The 17,756-nt window shown below is 51.7% G+C and overlaps 1 protein-coding gene and 1 long non-coding RNA gene across 2 annotated transcripts in view; one reads left to right on the top strand and one right to left on the bottom strand.

Annotated features, from left to right (window-relative positions):
* Positions 1 to 5,005: 5,005 nt before the first annotated feature.
* NR2F1 (nuclear receptor subfamily 2 group F member 1) lies at positions 5,006 to 14,868 on the bottom strand. Its single transcript, XM_025866599.2, has 3 exons — positions 14,088 to 14,868; positions 11,146 to 11,673; positions 5,006 to 6,065 (listed from the first exon to the last, which is right to left on the bottom strand). The coding sequence occupies exons 1-3, from the start codon at positions 14,548 to 14,550 to the stop codon at positions 5,785 to 5,787; spliced, it is 1,272 nt and encodes a 423-aa protein (XP_025722384.1). The 5' UTR covers positions 14,551 to 14,868; the 3' UTR covers positions 5,006 to 5,784.
* A 98-nt stretch (positions 14,869 to 14,966) lies between these two features.
* LOC112819670 (uncharacterized) overlaps positions 14,967 to 17,756 on the top strand; it is a 151,532-nt gene continuing 148,742 nt past the window's right edge. The window contains exon 1 of the long non-coding RNA XR_012376818.1: positions 14,967 to 15,805. This is a non-coding gene — a long non-coding RNA (uncharacterized lncRNA). The remainder of the gene's footprint in view (positions 15,806 to 17,756) is intronic.

The following is a 17,756-nucleotide window of genomic DNA, read 5'->3' as shown; positions in this document are numbered from 1 at the left end:
TCTCTGTTAGTTGTCAGCACAGGTCCATGGGTTAGGAATGCTAATGAGCCGCTTGGCCAGCTCAAGACTTGGTTCTCTCTCGCACACCCTGACGCTCACACACACTCGGGCTCCTGCATGCCGACTGACAAGCACACAGACAGAGCCTCGTGCTCCATCCTGTCTCTCTCCTTTTTCCTCTGAGCCCGGAGATCGATCGCTGACCCCACTGTTGGGCCAACGCTTTATTTATCTGGCTGCGCAATGATATTATCAGCCTTAAACGTTATATACAGCAAATGTCCTCCTAAATCAACACAATAGGATAGCTTGCAGAGACCAGCCTGGTCTGTCTTAAAGAAATCCCTGGCTATCTCCTTCTTCTCCCTCTCCCCTTCCTTACAGACAACCCTTCTCCTTTCCACCTTTACAACTACTGATATTTTATACAATGGACTTGGGGATTTGATCCCTCGCTTTCAGCTTGGTTGGAGGAGGCCTTAGCAGACTAGGAGATGGATAGACACCATTATCCACCCATCACTCTGATCTCCATCAGGGGTTCCCTTGTCAGCCGGATCCAACTGCCTAGACCCACTCTATTCACATGACCCGGATTTCTCAAAATTGGGGTAGAAGAGAAGGCGAGGGGTGGAGAATCGAGTGTGCAACCTTGCACCGTGTTAATTGTTTTCTTTCCTCTCAATTACATTCATAAACCTATTTTCTGCATTGCATGTTATTTCTTTGTGCTTCAAAATTGAAACCACGTGCAGCCTTCTTCCCTCCGCACACACAATAAATGCGCTGCCCCCTCCCCCAACCCATCACACAACTATTTACATCTTGGTTACTCACTCTGCGCTCCGGCCCAGCCTGGGAGAAGAAATTGGCCCCATGGGATTAGGTGAGGCTTTGTAAAAGCATCTCTCAAATCCGTATCTCGGGCCCCCATCTGGGAGAGAGGCTCCTGGACTCCCCTCCCGGGCCTCCTCCCACCCCCTCCTCACACAGGTGGTTGTGGCTTCCTCTGGGAGAGCTAGCAGGGAGGACATCCAGGGAGAAAGGCAGCTTCGCAGTGTCCCGCCAGGCCCACCCGCTGCCCGCCCCTCACCTTGGCCTTCTCGGGCCGCCTGCAAGGGGTCAGCGGTGGCCCTGAGCGCGCCTCTGCTGCCCCCTGGTCCATGCGCCCTGGGCACAGCAGAAAGCCCCGCAGGGACCGGCTGCTCCCTGGGGAGCGTTCTAGACCCAGGTCCTCCCAGGCAAAGAAGTCCCACCAAAAATAAATAAATAAACTCCAAAGGGGGGAGGGGGAGCTGGAAAATGGATTCGCTGACAAGGAGAGATAATAAATGAGAGGCGCTTTCAGATAGATATCTCAGACGTGAAATTGCGCCCAGCTGGTTGTGTAAGCAAACAAATAGTTTCATGTTAGGAACTCTCAACTTGTGGCTTGATGAATAGAACACGACAGAGGTAAATGGGTCTTTAACTCATTTAGGAATACAACTCTTTGGCTTTCCAAGTAAAAGGCCCAGTGACGCCTCGGATCCTGAGCAGGCCCTCTAACAAGAGTTTTATTAGTTTCCACTTGCGTCTCCCTGCCTACCCTCCCCTTCATGGTTTTCCTTCATGGTTTTCCATTTGCAGAGACATTCGGGTGGTTTGTTCTGGAGACTCGAGTAGCTTACCGGAGGTGATTCTGGCACTGGAGGAGATATAAGGACTGCCTATGAGCGGAGGAGGAGGATTTTTTTTAAAAAAATAAACTTTTTGCATTCTCTAAGCAGACGAGCTCAGGTGGGCTTGGATCTAAGAGGCTCCATAGCCCTAGTGCCCCTGACCTCAAAGCTGGGCGATGGGGCCTTGGGAAGCCCACCCAGACCCTTTGCAGCAGCCAGAGACCATGAGGCTGAACCAACGTAAGGGGCAGAGTCCCGGAAGCCCAGGGTTGTTCTGGCGGCCGGCGGCACACCCATCCCCAGCCCCGGGGCTTCCCCCCAGGCCTGGTCGCGGTTTGGGGTGTGCCTGTGGGGGCAGAGGCCACATTTTAACTCCCTTAGGCCACTCTTTGTCCCCTGGCTGCAGATGAGGTGCAGCCTTGTGCCCTAGAAATTCCCAGAGGAGAGCACGTCCTAAGATGGCTTTTTTGATGTTTTCAGAAAAGCTTGTGGCTAAAGTAGTTTAAACTGACTTCAAAGCCCCTAAAGTTCTCAGTCGCCCAGCAAGTGTTTGGGTTAGAAAGGGGAGCGTTGGCTTTCATATGTCACAGGTAATTTTGAGAAGGAAGTCACCTTGTGTGGGCTGCTCTCCAACAGTTATGATGTATTTCCTCCAGGCTTGGGGACCCTGTCAGTTCTATCCTACCCAGTTACCCCAATCCTATTCTCCCAACTCCTTAGGGATGCTACGCCTCCGCAGGCCAAGGCGGGGCTGCGCGCTCCAAGGTGACCATCCAGCCTACACCTGCCTTCGGCCTCACACCCAAGTTCCACGGCTCCCCCTGGCGCTTGGCTCGAAAGCCGGCTCATTACTCAGGGGCCTCTGGGCGGCCACCCAGGCAGGCGAGAGTCCCACCCACTCCATGTCGCCTTCTGTCCAGTGGCTTCCAGGGTCCGAGGGCATGCAGGGCACTGGACAGGGGCAGCCCAGCCACTACTGGGGCTGCCCTTCTGCACAGCAAGGAGGCCGTGCGACTGCTCGCGGGCCCTTAGCTCTTGGGCCGCGGACACCGGGCAGTCCGGCCGGGGAGCCTTGAGAATGCTCAGGGAGCAGAGAGGGCGCTTCCTGGCTGTTGGAAGGCTTAACCCGTGGCTTAAATAGTGCAGTCTCGGCTCCTCAACCTCCCGTTAGCATGAGCAGATTTGTGGGTCCGACCTCGCTCTCTGAGAGTGAAAAGCCACGGAACTCAGGCAGCCTGTCTCGCGCCCCAAGGAGCACCCACAGAGCCGCTGAGTCTCTAGGGAGGCTATGTCTCTCTGCTTGAGACACATAGAGACCTCTGAAGATGAGTGTAATGCTACCAAGGAGACTGCACAGGAGAAACCCACTGCCTGCCGCCCCCAGCCAGGTCCGCTGAGCATGGGAGCAGACCACCTTTTCCTTCTCTGTTCCGCTCAGCACCTCGGCCTCCTGGTTCCCTCACGGAGCCTGCAAGGGAGTCCGTGAAGCCATATAGAGGAAGGCCTGCTCTTCTTCCCACGCTGGGCTGCTCAGCTCCGGGCTTAGGCCTAGGCTTAGAAAGGTCGCAGGATTCCTCAGGCCATGGGCAATGCTCCCAGCCCAGTCCCGCAAGAGACAAGTTACCACTGTCACCTCTAGACCCAGGAGCAAGTGCCTTAGACATCCCAGGCCTTGACTTCCGGAAGGGTCCCCGCACTGGGCACCTTGTGCTTGGGCCTCCATATTGAAATTAATTGAAAAATACGTTTCCGACCTACAAAAATGTTTATCTGTTTTCATCAGAGGGATCACACTGTAATGAATATATTTACATCTCATTTCAAGAAAGGCAGCAAAGATCGGTGAGCGCTTGGAGCCAGCTCGTCTCCCCTCCCCCTCAGCGCCAGGCTGCAGCCTACCCCACCCCAAGCCCCACATTCCCTGATCCCGCAGCCCTAGAGGGCTCTCTGAGACTTTCTGGGAGGCGGTCGGGAGTTAAATATGATCTCTTCCCTTGCCCATCTGGCCTTGGGTGCTCACTCTGCAGGGAAGTCAACCTGGGCCCAAAGACATTGCCTATGGGCATAGTGCAAAGGATAAGCCCAGGGAGGGATGGGACCCACGCGAGGGCAGGAAGGCACCACACACTATACCTGTCCTACCTCCCTAAGGCTCAGGCCGGGTGGCAGGTGGACCTGTGGGGGTTTCTCCACAGAGAGTGTGGCATTGTCCACCCCCGCTCCGCTGCCCTGCACCTAGAATATTAAAACCTCAGGTGGCTTGGAGCTTGTTAATACATTTTTTAAAGGAGTGGGGGAACCTGGAGATTTCTAGACAGCAAATGAAAGCAGAACTTTGTCAATGACTTCTGAAAATGAAGCTCTTGCCTCATCCAAGGCCTGTTTGGGGGTGAGGGGTGGGGGAGGAAGTAAGAGTAGTGTTATTTCAAAAGATCTGGCTTTATTAATACGTTTGGAAAAAAGCTCCCTTGGTAGTATGTGTTCTCACAGCGCCGACTAGAACCCTATAAAACATTCATGCTCCGAAAGCTGCAAGAGAGCAGCCCCCCGCGCACACCCAAAGAGAGGCCTCAGCAGCAGGTTTCTGCCCTGGAAGGGCCACTAGAGCCCAAACGGTGCTTCTGGAAAGAACCTGCTCTAGCCTAGCTCACCAACTCCCCAAGTTCCAGGTCCACGCCCATAAGTGCGGGGTGGGGGTGGGGCTTTCCCTTCACCCAACTGAGCTTGAGAGCCCTCCCGGGAACCCCTGTCACAGGGTCAGGAGTGAAAGGTAAACCCTAGCCAGCTCTGCCGCAGACCATAAGGGGAAGTAAAGTAGGTTTGGCAGTGTTGAGGCCCTAACTCTCTCCCAGAGCTGGGGAGAAGCCCATCGTCCAGTTACAGGCACAAGAGGCTTCTGAGCAGCCCTCCCCTGCCCTCGACCCCCACATCAGCTCTCCATGCCTCTCTGCAGCCTCTCCAGCCAGGCAAGTCCCCACCCTGCAGTCACTGAAGCAGGTGGTCCCCAGACTCGACCCCCACTTACAACCAAGCCCACCCCAGCTACCCGCTTTAAGTCCATGCAGGGCACCAACCATCCACAAGGTCTTAAGAGCTGCTGGGAGCAAACAAGGTGTGCTGCCCTCTCCCTGCCCACCCCAGCCCACACAGAGCCTGACCCTCTGCATTTACAAAACCAAGGCAGTGGCTTGGTTTTGGGAATTAAGTCTAGACAACTTAGTAATGGACCTTAAAAGTTTCCACCCTCACCTCCCCAATTCTAATAATAATTGGAGTGGAAATTAATTGGAGGGTTCTCTTGCACTTAATGACATCTGTCAAGTAACCAGACACGTGGGTTTTGCTAAATTCTTTTATTTTTTTGTTTAAATTTTCACTTCAATTTTAATTCTTGAAGAACAGCCTTGACAACATATATCGCACTCATTATAAGAAGCAAAGGGTTATATCAAAAATTATTAGTATAGAATCACAGGAAATCTGGTTTGGAACCAGAAAAAAATACAAAACAGATATAGATACATAGACACAGGACAATTTTTTTATAATTATTTGGAAAATGTTATTTTCCCCTAATTCTTGTTTCCTTTTTTATGTGCATACGATGTTTAAATTTTACAAAAAAATGAAAATAAAGACTAGTATTTTACAAAATGAATAACAATGTTTGGGGTGTGTGTGTGTGTGTGTGTGTGTGTGTGTGTGTGTTTCTACATAGAATTCAGTCCACTTCCATGTGTGTTGTTTTCTGTACAGAATATATCCACATCCGTCCACAATAAATCCTGGAAGGTCCATTAGTCTCCTTCTGTTTTATTAAAATTCTCATGGTCCTCTCTTCCAATTTTTTTTTTTTCCTTTTCTCACCAGACACAAGGTCCTTTTTCTTTCCTTTCCAACATGTTCACAGATCTGATCCTAAAGAGAGTCTCTTTTTCTCCTGGTTTGCAGCTCGGGTTGCATTTCTGCAAGGTGGGCTGCTCCTGTTGGCCCGGCCCACCTCCCCCTGCCCAGCTGTACCCCGCAACAGCCGCCTGATGTCCCCGCAGCTTTGGAGTCCATGGCCCCCCGCCGGTCCTCTGAGTCTCTAGGGGGGCAGGGGCAGGTAGGAAGCGCCCAAGGTCTAGGAGCACTGGATGGACATGTAAGGCCAGTTGAAGCTGCTCCCAGACAGTAACATATCCCGGATGAGAGTTTCGATGGGGGTTTTACCTACCAAACGGACGAAGAAGAGCTGCTCGATGACCGAGGAGGACACGGTACGCAGGGAGGGCAGTCGCAGTAGGAGTTTGCCGAAGCGGCTGGGCTGGTTAGGGTACTGGCTCCTCACATACTCCTCCAGTGCGCACTGGGACTTCTCCTGCAGGCTCTCGATGTGGGCGGCATCCGACAGGCCGCACGCATCTGCCCGTGCGGCCACAGGAAGGACAGAAAAGGGGATGGGACACACAGGTTAGTGAACAGCAAAGGCACGAGCAAGCCATGAGAAATGTGCTTAAGTTGATAAGAGGGGGAAAACAAAATAGAAGGGAAAAGGGGGGAAAAATCCTCCTCTCCATTCCTCCCCAATCCTTCTTTACCATTCCCTCCCCTCAGCCCCCAACACAAATAAAAATAAATCACACCCCCACCAAGCCTAGGGGAGCTGGAGACGGAAGCACACACATGCAGAGGCAGCAACCTCTCTAGTCCCTTTGTTTTTCCTCTTTCACCTTTGGATTAAATAATGTACGATGCTGGAGCCATGTTTGCTGTGCGAAGCAACCTGTCCTCCGCCTGCAGGGGAGCATCTTTCCGCTGTGCTCATTAAAGGGAGGACTTTTGCCCCTGATTTCGGGGTGTTCAGAAGCCCTGAAGAAATACGTAGCCTGGGGACAGTACTTGCAGGCTTCCTGGAGTCCTCCCTCTCAAACCCAAATGACCCCAACAAAAATCCTCAAGGAGAACCTAGACTGTCTGGTTAACAAACACCTGGGAGGGGTAAGGAATCGTGGGCTGGCAGTGTGTGGACTCAGATCGAGCCCAGGCTTCAGCAATACAGGATTTGAGATCCACGATCTATGCAGGCAAGAACTCTGCAGCAAATCCTCAGTGAGGGTGTATACTTCTAATCTGTGCTTCAGATCAAGTAATTGAAAATTGGTCACATCTCTGTAAGCTGTATAATAATCAGAAGGAATATGGCTCAGTTACTCCAGGCTGAGGAAAGGAGACATCTTCAACGATCAGACACAAAGCTGGGCTGCAGACAGCTGCTGTTACAGCTTCCAAACTGGGAGTTGGGGAGGCGAAGGGGGGGGGGATTTGGGGAAATAGGCTTCCTGTTGCAGGACCAAGGGGAAAAAGGCACTTACACACAATGACAGCATCTTAAAACCTGTGTGTTTATCTTGTATCAACCAAGGCTCCTCACGGTCTCCTAAAAATATTTCAAGACAGCAGTTTATACTCTATCAACTAACTAAAGGCAAAGAAATGGAAAAGAAGGTGGAATCAGAGGAATGAAGTGAAAACTTCCTCTCTTAGTTCAAACGCCTGTGTTTTTTCTTATATTAATAATAAATATTTAAAAAACAGGAAGATCACAGAGGAGCCCTTAGCCAGTCAGGAGGTTGACTAGAGATCAAAGGCAGAGTTTGCTAATATATAGATCTGGGAAGAAATTCGTGCATGGCAATGCCCCCAACAGGACGTTATATAATTGTGAATGGGCAAGTGTGACCCTAAGAAGTCACACCAAACGATTCAAAGTGAAACCCGTGTCTGCTGAGTTTCTGAGGTTTAGGTCTTTATATTTCAAGAACTGGGATTTACAAAGCATTCTGACACCTTCATCTACAAGGCAACGGCCTTGAGCAAAAATACAAATAAAACTAGTGCTAATTCAAGAACTTCTAAGGTGGGTCTCCTTTGACCCTGGATCCAGAATGGGTTCCTCTCAGATGTCTAATTACTCCTGCCAGCCACTCTGGTGCATCCACACTGTCCTGATCTGGAAAGCCAGTGAGAGGCTAGCAGGGTGAGGGCAGGAGCACTCTGGGGCTTCACTGCTTAGAGAGGGGGGCCCTGAGGTCTGCCCTTGGCCATGCTGGCTAACCTGGCCCTGCTGAGTGGCCACCATGCAGACTCATATTTACATATATCTTGCTTTACATGCATTATCTGCCCATTATGCCACAGGATCCCTTTCAGCGTCAGACAATGCAGTATGAAAAGGACCCACGGATACCCCAGCAGACTTTTTTAAAGACCCATATGGCATCCCCTCAGGTCCGTAAAATATTTATCTGATATTTACAATTAGGGCCCCCAGAGCACAAGGACACTACCCTTCTCCCAGCTAGGCCACTCCAAGGGAGAGAAGCAGGGGAAGGGCTTGCTTGGGCCCTGTGCTGGCTGCTTGGATTTCTTTCCTCCTTTGAAGGCAGAATGCCTGTAGCGGGGCTTGGCTGCCAGGTGTCAGCCGGCCAGCTCCGTGGCCTCCCTCCAGCAGGAGTCCCACTTCAGGCCTGGATTCCCACTCTAGATATTCATCCCCACTCTGGATATTCCTGCAACAGGAGTCTCCCAACTGTGGACAGTTAGTATGAGCTCTCAGATCGATTAGGTGGCTGTGGAAGCAAGGCGAGGTGAGCAAGGGGTGTAATGCAGTACATATTTACATTCCATGAGATAGACCCGAGGTCAGACAAGGAGGTAGAATATACAGAATCCATGCCTCACTTTTTATGTGGTAGTGTCAATGTGGGAACCCTCAATATTTCTCCTATAGTATATGGAAAAGAAATTATGTAAATAAATAACCATTACTGCTCAGGCCCTCCCGGCGTAGCCTTTGTAGTGCAGAGAATGTATTTCATGGTGTGCATTCAAAAGAGTTTAGTGTTCAGGAAATATAGATGTAATCAGCTGCCATAACTAGAAATCAAAGTTATTATTGTGCTGAAAATGGATTTATTGTATTTATGTTAACTAGATGGCTCTTTTCAGAGGAGGTCCCATTTATTTGAGGGAATATTTAGGTGTATGAATTAATGAATTTTTTAAAAAAGTAAGTTCAGGTCATGACCTAGTCCTTGGATGCTGTCCAGAATATTAAGGATTAAGCATACCATCCGGAGGCCAAATGTGAAAACCACCACAGGGAACCCCCGTGCCAGCTTCAAATACTTAGCCAGAGCAAACGTCGTTGGACAATATGTCTAAAACTGTCTTTTCCATCATTCAAAGTTTGCTTAAAAGTTGGATGACTTTGAGAAGGCTTCCCATGAATTCCCTTCTGGCTAGCAATCAAAACACGTTTAGTCAAAAGTGGAAATGTGTTGTAGGGAGGAGGGGGGTGAATTTACTACTGACAGCTCCATTTCCATGTTCAGATATTCTGTTTGCAATTTTTCAACAAAATAATGTTAGTGTTCACTTCTCAGCCTCCCCTGCACCTTGAAGACATGGTTCCGAAACTTCTTCGGGAAAACTTTTAAAAAAGGAACACTTTTCACGGGGATGTTTTAGGATGGAAAGTTGAAAGAAAAGCATGAATAATTCCACAATCTTCCCTGCGGCCAGCACCGTCCTCGCCTCTCTCTGGGAAAGGGCAGGAGATCAGAAAAGTCCAGGGAGTTCAAAGAACCTTAGTAGGGGACAAGGAAAAGGGAGCAAAGACCTTTCCTGAGAAGACCTCTGTCCAGCTCCAAGTCACATTTCTGCTTCAAGACACCTCACTGGATGAGATTTTAAAACCCCTGCCTCCCCGACACTGGCTTGCTTCCTGATTAATTTGGCTAAAGAGCCGGGGAGTAGAGAGCCAGCCAGGCCCCAGGCCTGCCAGAGCTAAAGCAGCCCCGTCGCTGCTTCCCAGGCTCTTTGTCACTTTTGAAAAACACGTTTCCATCAAGAAGACTTATTAAGATAAAATGCATTCAAACACTGAGGAGGCTATTCAATAAATCTTCCATTTGTTTTAAGGTTTGCACTTTATCCTCTTGCAAAGAATAACTCCCTCTCCCACTAGCAGACCTGCATTTGCACTGAAAGTAAAAGGGGGGCAGTCCAAGTCCACGGCTCTGGCCACCCTGCATACAAATGAGATGCTCTTGTCTAAATAAATTATCTGCTGCTCAGATCGATATTAATACTACATTTGCTACGTTACAATATTGTGCAAATTTAAGAGGCATTTTAATACAATGTAAATACGATTCTTCACGCATGAAAGCCAGGAAATATTGATAGATTATACCATTGCTTACTGTTCAACAAGGCCTTGGGAAAGGGGTTTTGCCATCTCTGCTCAGGAATGGTTTTAATTTGGCCTTTGGAGGTCCTGGCTCTAGGATAGATTTATTAGGATGGTTTATTTGTTCTCTGAATGGAGGAATTAAAAACAATAGTGCCAATAATGGGAGTAAAACTGCAGCTAACCCTATTCACAGTGGGCAGGGCCCGGGACCCAATCTGAGCAGCTCTGTTCCCCACCAGCCTCCTTTCTGGCTTTGTTTATATTTCCCCCCATTACCTGCTGTCCCGGGTGTTTATATGTTTCCCTCTTGCAGGTTACAATAATAAAAAGCGGGCAGTGTTCTCAGAGGCTCTGACTAGAGCCTTCAAAGGCAACGTTAATGCACTTTCCTGGAAGTTAATTTGAACCATCTATCATAAGAGAAATTGTTAACATGCATGTTACCACCACCTACATTTAATTTGATATTTTTAAGACACTCTGTTAAATTTCCAATGTTCGTGTGTTCTGCATGGCTGTGAGATTTATCTCTGGGGTGGGAATCCTCCCATACTTGCGGGTTCTACAGTATTCCTTTTGTTTTTTATCTTTCTTGTTTAGATTGAATCCGTTTTTTACAACCCTCAATAACCTCAACAACTGCAAACATGAATGGTTTCCGATAAGGGAAAATCAGGCAGCAATAAAGCGGGATTATTTATGATTTATTTGCGCGTATTCTTCTCTTTCCACCTCTGTGTGTGTCGCTCTGTGTCGGGAAACTCATCCAGGGAGCGTGCCACACAGAGGAGAAAGCCACATTCCCACGTTCTCTTCCTTCCCTCTCCTCCCCCAGAAACACTAAACGCTGGCGCACACACACGCACACACATACACACCGCACACACACGCGCAGCCAGACAGTTCCAACGCCCCCCCACCCCCTTGCACACACGCACACACACACACACACACAGGACGCGCGCCCGCCGCGGGCGCGGCCCCGCGTGGGGTCCAGGCCCCCGAGCCAGGCCGCCTGCCGCCCGCCTCGCAGCCGCCTCAGCTCCCGTACCGCCGCGCTCCCAAGATGGCAGCGGCGCGGCGGGCCGCGTCCGGGCGCCGGGGCCGCAAGTCCCCGCCAGGCCCAAGGTCGGGCTCGGGCGGGCCAGGCCGGCGCGGCGACGCGGCGTAGGAGGCCGGGCCGGGCGGAGCGCGGCCTGCTGTCGTCCCCGGCGCGGCCTGCCCTCCCGGCGACCACAGCCTCACCTGACGTGAACAGCACGATGGCTTTGAGGCAGCTGTACTCGGCCGAGTCGACGTGCAGCGCCTTGAGCTTCTCCACCTGCTCCTGGAAGATGCGGATGTGGTCCATGAAGGCCACGACGCGGTCGGCGGACATGGGCGAGGCGTGCAGGCCCGCGGCGGCCAGCAGCGGCGCCACGTGCAGCGGCATGGAGCACTGGGCCGCGTTGAGCACGAACAGCTCGCTCCAGGTGAGGCGCAGCAGGGACACTTGGTCGGTGATCTGCAGATCCGGGAAGAAGGGGATGTTTCGGGCCCACTCGACGGCGCTGAAGAGCAGGCGCGCGGCCAGCTCGCAGATGTTCTCGATGCCCATGATGTTGTTGGGCTGCATGCATTGGCTGCCGTAGCGCGACGTGGGGTAGGGTTCCGCGCGCAGCAGCAGCGAGATGTAGCCGGACAGGTAGCAGTGGCCGTTGAGGGGGTCCCCGTTGGTGAGTGCGTACTGGCCTGGATTGGGTTGGGTTGGAGGCATTCTTCCTCGCTGAACCGCTGACAAAAAGAAAGAGAGAAAAGAGGCAATGTGCATCCAGGGGGCTTGCGAACATCGGCGCGCCGCAGCGCACCCGACACAATGCGGAGGCTCTTCCCACAGCCACACGCGCCCGGCGCATCTTCTCTCGCGCTCGCTCTCACTCACAGCCCACACCGGGAGGAAATCTGGGGTGAGAGCCTCCAGCTCCGCGGCTCAGTATGCCCAGACATCGCCTGCGCCCCTGGCCACCCTAGCCCTGCCAGAACTAGGCCTGATCTCAGGGCCCCCAGCCCGGTATGGCCAAGAAAGTGCCACCCAACCCCCTCCACCACCAAGGTGCAATACACAGGTTAATGAAATCCCACTCACCCCTCCAGAATGAAACAAATCAGAGTAAAACAAAACAAACAAAAAAGAACAGGCGAAACCAGAGGAAGGTTGTGGTTCTAGGCAAATGCCTAGCCGCCTCTTCATTTGCAAGCAAGCAGTGTTTTGCTCAAAATGTTTCCATATTCTCTCAAAATGCTATAGAATTATCCTTAAAATAGATACAAGTTACATAACCACTTACAACTTTTGAATAGAAAACAAGTATCCTGCACCCCTCCCCTACCCCCTCCTCCCCTTCGCCCCACACAAAGTTCACTGTTAAAAGCAACAGAAAATTGAAAAATTTCAAGAAAAAGTTGAACTTACAGTAGCCAAACATTATTGAAAAAAGTGGGAAATATAATTAATGTCTGTCCTGTGAGGTGCCACTGCAACCTGCAGCCAGCTTTTGCCCAGTGAATGCACGAGCTTGCAACTGCAAAAACACTGGATTCATTAACCATCTGAATGCAAAACGTAAGCATGCTTTGAGTTCTTAAAGCTGACCAAAGTTTTTTTTTTTTAATGTGTATGTTTTACTTCAACAGTGCCAGCGTTTTAAATTGCCATGTAAACAAAGACAACTTTAGGAAAAGTTAGGGCTACTGAACTCTCCCCCCAACAAATTAATATAGATATGTCCATGTACACATAGCTGTCTTATTTCAGGTTGTGCACTATTTTCTTAAGTTTGCTTTGATTCTAATTTTAACGCAAACCCCAATGCAATTTAAGCTCTTGAAACATAACAGCTAGAATACTTTTTTCTAATTATAGTTTTGAACTTGGCAGTTATTTTTCAATTAAATGAGAGCACAATTCAGTTTTTTTTTTTTCAGATGCCTACAAAATTTCCCTGGAGCTAGAAATGAAGTCGTCATATTTGCCTGCTCCTTGAGATCTGAAGGAATTCAATTTCTTTTCTTGTGGCATATAAAATATAATTTTAAAGTCAATTACAAGAAGGAGTAATCTGCATTCTGCAAAATTGACTGGTTCGCTAATTTGACTATAAGACATCTTTAATGATTGTCAGGAGATAAACTTTAACTGTAAACGGCTAAATATATTTATAAGAAAAGTGCTGCATCTCTTGCCACATGAACATGAAGCATATCTAAATACAACATCAAAAGTTGTGTTAAAAGAAACCAAACCCATACAACACAGGGATTAAATGAAGTGGAAGCTCATGCCAGCTGCAGTCTATGCATTATAGCCAAATCAGAAGGATCGGTAAATGCCGTTGTAAATTGTAATTTGTATGCAGTATTTAAGCAGAGGGTGGAGTTTGATGAAGAAATAAAACGAGTATCATGCTTTTAAAAAAATGACACAACTATGAAAGGACGGTTCAGTCACAAACTTTCCTTTCAAAGTAGAGGGGTGAAAACAAGGCCACAGCTCTGGAGGAGGCGGCCCCAGCTCGGTGAAGAGGAGAGGGAACCAGTGAACAGGCCAGAAGCCCCCCTTCCCCCCTAATTAGACCTACAAGTGCAATAAATCTCACTCCTCTTTTTCCAAGCTAAGCTTCCAAAAGGGTGATGCAGCAATGAATCTATGGTTCAGGGTACTCCAGTCCCCAGCCCTCCCCAATTTTAAATAAAGGGTATGAAGAGGTGGAGGGGAAAGTGGAATGAAAAACACAGAAGAGTTTTCTGGGGGAAATCAGCACCCCTCCCCAAGTTCATGCCAGCACAGCCCCCAAGCATCCTCACGCACACGCGGGAAAGAGACACACACCAAGCATATCCAAGACAGAGGAAGTGAGGGATTTTAAGCCACAGCTCACGATCCCAGGGACACAATCCTGAGCAGGCAGCAGGAGGGGTGGAGGAGCCAGGGAGAGGAGCGCAGGCCGGGAGGGGGAGGCAGCGGCAGCGAGCTTGGTTGGGGAGGGGGGGTGACGCCAGGGGAGGAAGGCAGCGGGGACAGGGAAGCTGGGACAGGGCCGGGACCGCAGGAGCTCCAGCCCCATACAGCAGCCACCCCCGCGAGAGAAAGAAAGAGGGCCGGGGAGGCGGGCGAAGCTCAGGGAAAGAAGCAGAGAAGAAATATTCACCTTCCCGCCTCATGCCCACTTTGAGGCACTTCTTGAGGCGGCAGTATTGGCACTGGTTGCGGTGGTGCTGGTCGATGGGACAGTTCCTGTTGGCACGGCATGTGTAAGTTAAGTTCCTGCGGACGCTCCTCTTGAAGAAACTTTTGCAGCCCTCGCAGGTGAATTGGCCGTAGTGCTTGCCGCTCGACTTGTCCCCGCACACCACGCACTCGATGTGCTGCTGGCTCTGGCCCGAGCCAGGCGGGCCCTGGCCCTTGTCCCCTGCCGTGCCGGGGGTGGCGGGCGCTCCGGGCTGGCCCGGGGTCTGCGGCGTGTGCGGCGCGCCCGAGCCCGCCTGCTGCTGCTGCTCGCCGCCGCCGCCGCCGCCGCCGCGGGCCGCTTGCGCTGCGGGGTTGGGGCCGCCGGGGTTGCCCCCGGCCACGTCGTCCTGCGGATCTCGCCAGCTGCTAACTACCATTGCCATATCTTTGGGCCCGGGGAGCGCTGGGGGGAGCCGAGCTGCTCGCCGAGGGCCGCGGGGCGCGCGGACGCGCTGGGAGGGGAAGGGGAAGGGGAAGGGGGGAGGGGGAGGGGGCGGGGGGCCCGCCGGGCGCCCCGGGGTCGCGGGAGCCGAGCCCGAGCCGGGCACCGGCCGCTGCCTCCGCCGCCGCCGCCGCTGCCGCCGCTACTGCCTCGGCCGCCCCGCTGCTGCTGCGCGCCCGCCCGCCCTGCTGGCGTTTTGTTGTGGTTCCTGCTGTTTTCTTTCTCTCTTTTTGCAGCCCCCCCAGGCTCTCTGGCTCCCCCCCCAACACCCCCGGCCCCCCCCGCCCGCTCCCCCCCGGCTCCGCTCCCGGGGGGGCCCCCCCCTCCCCCCCCCCCCCCCCCCCCCCCCCCCACCGAGCAAGCTCCCTTCTCTCGCTTTTTTCTTCTTCCCCAAGTTGCAAAATCAGAAATGGCACAGGCGGCAGCCGGGAGCGGCGCGGGGCGCAGCGCCGGGGGCGGCGGGCATGGGCCACGGCGCGCGCACACAGTCGCCCTCCGCCTCGCCCGCACCCCCGCGCACACACACACTCTCACACACACTCGCTCACCCGCGCCGGGCGCCCGCCCGCCCGCCGGCCGCTCCGGCTACACGCTGCGCGCCGGCTGAGCCGACATAGAGGAAGCCGGCGAGGGCGGCGGCGGAGGCGGAGGAGGCGGAGGCGGAGGAGGAGGAGGTCGCGGCTGCAGGCGCCGCTGGAGTCGCCGCCTCAGCTGCAGCGGCGAGCGCCGCTGGAGGAGCCGGGGCCCGGGCGGGAGTCCGAGCTGGAGTCGGGGCCGCAGCCGGAGCGCGAGCCCGTGTCGGGGCCGCCCGCGCCGCCGCCGCTGTCCCGGCGGGAGCCCTCGCTGGGCTCGGGATTGAGGGGAGCGCGGTGAGCCGAGCAGGGCGCGGGGCGAGGCTGCCGGCGGTGATCAGGGCGCGTTGGTGTCGGGGGGCCAGGTCCAGGGCTGGACGCAGCCAGCCATTCAGGAAGGCAGCGCTGGAGAGAGGGAGGCAGCCGGCGAGGAGGATCACACACTTTGCTCTTTTTGTTGTGCCGGTGGCGCCGGGCTCTCGCTGCCTTCTTCTTTCGGGAGGTGACGGAGAGGGAGAAAAATACGAGATAATTCACGCCGGCGACGAATTCACAGCGAAATCGAAAAAATAAAAATCAGAAGAAAAAGAATTGCAATTAAAAAAAAAGCGAGAGACATCCAAAGTAGGTCGAATAAATAATCCTCTTCTTTTCCTCTTTCTTGCTCCTTCTTCTGCTTCTTCTGCTATAACACACAGAGCTAGTTAAAAAAACCCTGGAGATCGCCCAAAAATGTTCTTTTTTTAGTATTTTAAATAAGTGCTCTTCAGCCGGGAACCAACACCCTCCCTCCAAAAAAAATCATATATGTATAAAATAACGATAAGAAGAATACGAAGGGGGTGCCTCCTCCTCCTTTTTTTTTTTTTTTTTTTAAGTTTAGCCCTCTCTCTTCTGCAGGAATGGAGTAAAAGACAAGGAGGAGGGAGAAAAAGAGAAAGAAGAGGAATACAAGGGAAACAACTAATAGAATATGTAAGAAAAGAAAAGGGAGAGAGGAGAGAAGGGAAGAGAAGAGAGAGAAAGAGATTGAGAGAGAGAGGCGGAGGAGGAGAAGAGAGAGAGAAGAGAGAGAGAAGAGAGAGAGAGAGAGAGAGACCCCAAAATTGAATGCGTTTAAACGGGAGGACTCGCAGAGCAATGTTTCCGAAAGGGGGATCTGCGCGAATGTCTGTATATAGTGAACTTTGACACTACTATTGAAACTGACACGTTTCTATGGAGATCGCTGCCTTATATGGAGCTCGTGTCAAGGAGCCAAGAGAAGGGCTGCTGGCAACTGATAATCAAAGGCGACTGACTGGTCAGAGCCCTGAATCGGGGGGGAGAGAAAATGGGAGTCTAAGGTTAGCCAAGCCTCCAGCACGCCATTGGTTGGAGAGCCCCTCCCCCCTCCTCTTTTTCTTTCTTTCTTCCCCCCCCCCCCTTAGCTACCTACTGACGGGGATGGTGAGGGGAGGAGGAGGGAAAGTGAGGGAGGGGGGTGTGCTTCTGACAAGCGCAATTTACATTGAGATCGCCCTGCGCTGCTATTTACTCTGAGACCTGATTAGTATGGGTCGTCTATGGTCACACACACACACACACACACACACACACGCACACGAACACTAGAGGGGGAAGGGATGGCGAGGGGGAGAATGCCTTGTAATGGTTAAAAGAGAATTAGAAGGAAATTATTTTGATTTCTTCTGAAAAGTTTTTAAAATTAGGTTTTATGAACATGAACAGAGTGTCGTTGAAAATGTTAGGAAAAATTTTTAATGAGAATTAAACTCACCATTTTAATGATTCATGAAATATGCTGGGTTTGAATTGTTTTCTTCGTTCACATATAAGCATAATCCAAGTGTGGATTCTGCTCTTTTTAGATCCTTTTAGGAAACAAGGTAGGGACTCCCTATTTTTTGGCCCAAAGTATACATTGGTTTTAAAGGTTTAATTATGACAAAACACACTCCTGGAATATGCAGCTATTGCCACAAAATCAATCTGAATCAACGGCTCCTATTCTTCCCATGATGATTTTAAAAATAAACTTTACAATCAATCCGATTTTTCCTTCTTTCTTTTTTCCTCTTTGGTAGTCTCAAGCTGTTCCAAACTTTAAACAACGCTTAAATAATTATTAATAAAACAGTAGTAAGTCCTCATGGGGGGGGGTAGTGCGGTCAAGTCAGAGTCCCAGGAAAGAGGAAAGGGGCGAGCGACTGACAAGGGAAAAAGGGAGATGGGGAGAGGTGGGGAGAGGAGGGTGGGGGAGAGAGGCAGGGGAGAGGGAGGAGAGCTGGAGAGAGGGAGGTAGGGAGGCAGAGGGAAAGAAAAAGAGGGAGAGAGAGAGAAAGAAGGAGAAGAAGAGGGAGAGATTGAGAGAAAGAGGGAGAGAGGGAGAGAGAGTGAGAGAGCCGGGGAGAAAGAGGGAGAGTGGGGAGGGAGGGAGAGAGGGAGGGGGGAAAAAGGGAGAGAGAGAGAGGGAAAAAGGAAGGGAGGGAGGAGGGAGGGGGAGAGAGGGAGAGAGAGAGAGAGATGGAGAGCTGGAGAGAGGGAGAGGGAGACGGGGAGAAGGAGAGAGGGA

This window comes from Callorhinus ursinus, unplaced genomic scaffold, assembly GCF_003265705.2.
Source record: "Callorhinus ursinus isolate GAN/ISIS: 27379988/994484 unplaced genomic scaffold, GSC_fseal_2.0 scaffold3, whole genome shotgun sequence".
Classification (NCBI taxonomy): Eukaryota; Metazoa; Chordata; class Mammalia; order Carnivora; family Otariidae; genus Callorhinus; species Callorhinus ursinus.
Note: the sequence above shows the minus strand (reverse complement) of the source record. Positions and strands in the feature narration are given on the sequence as shown.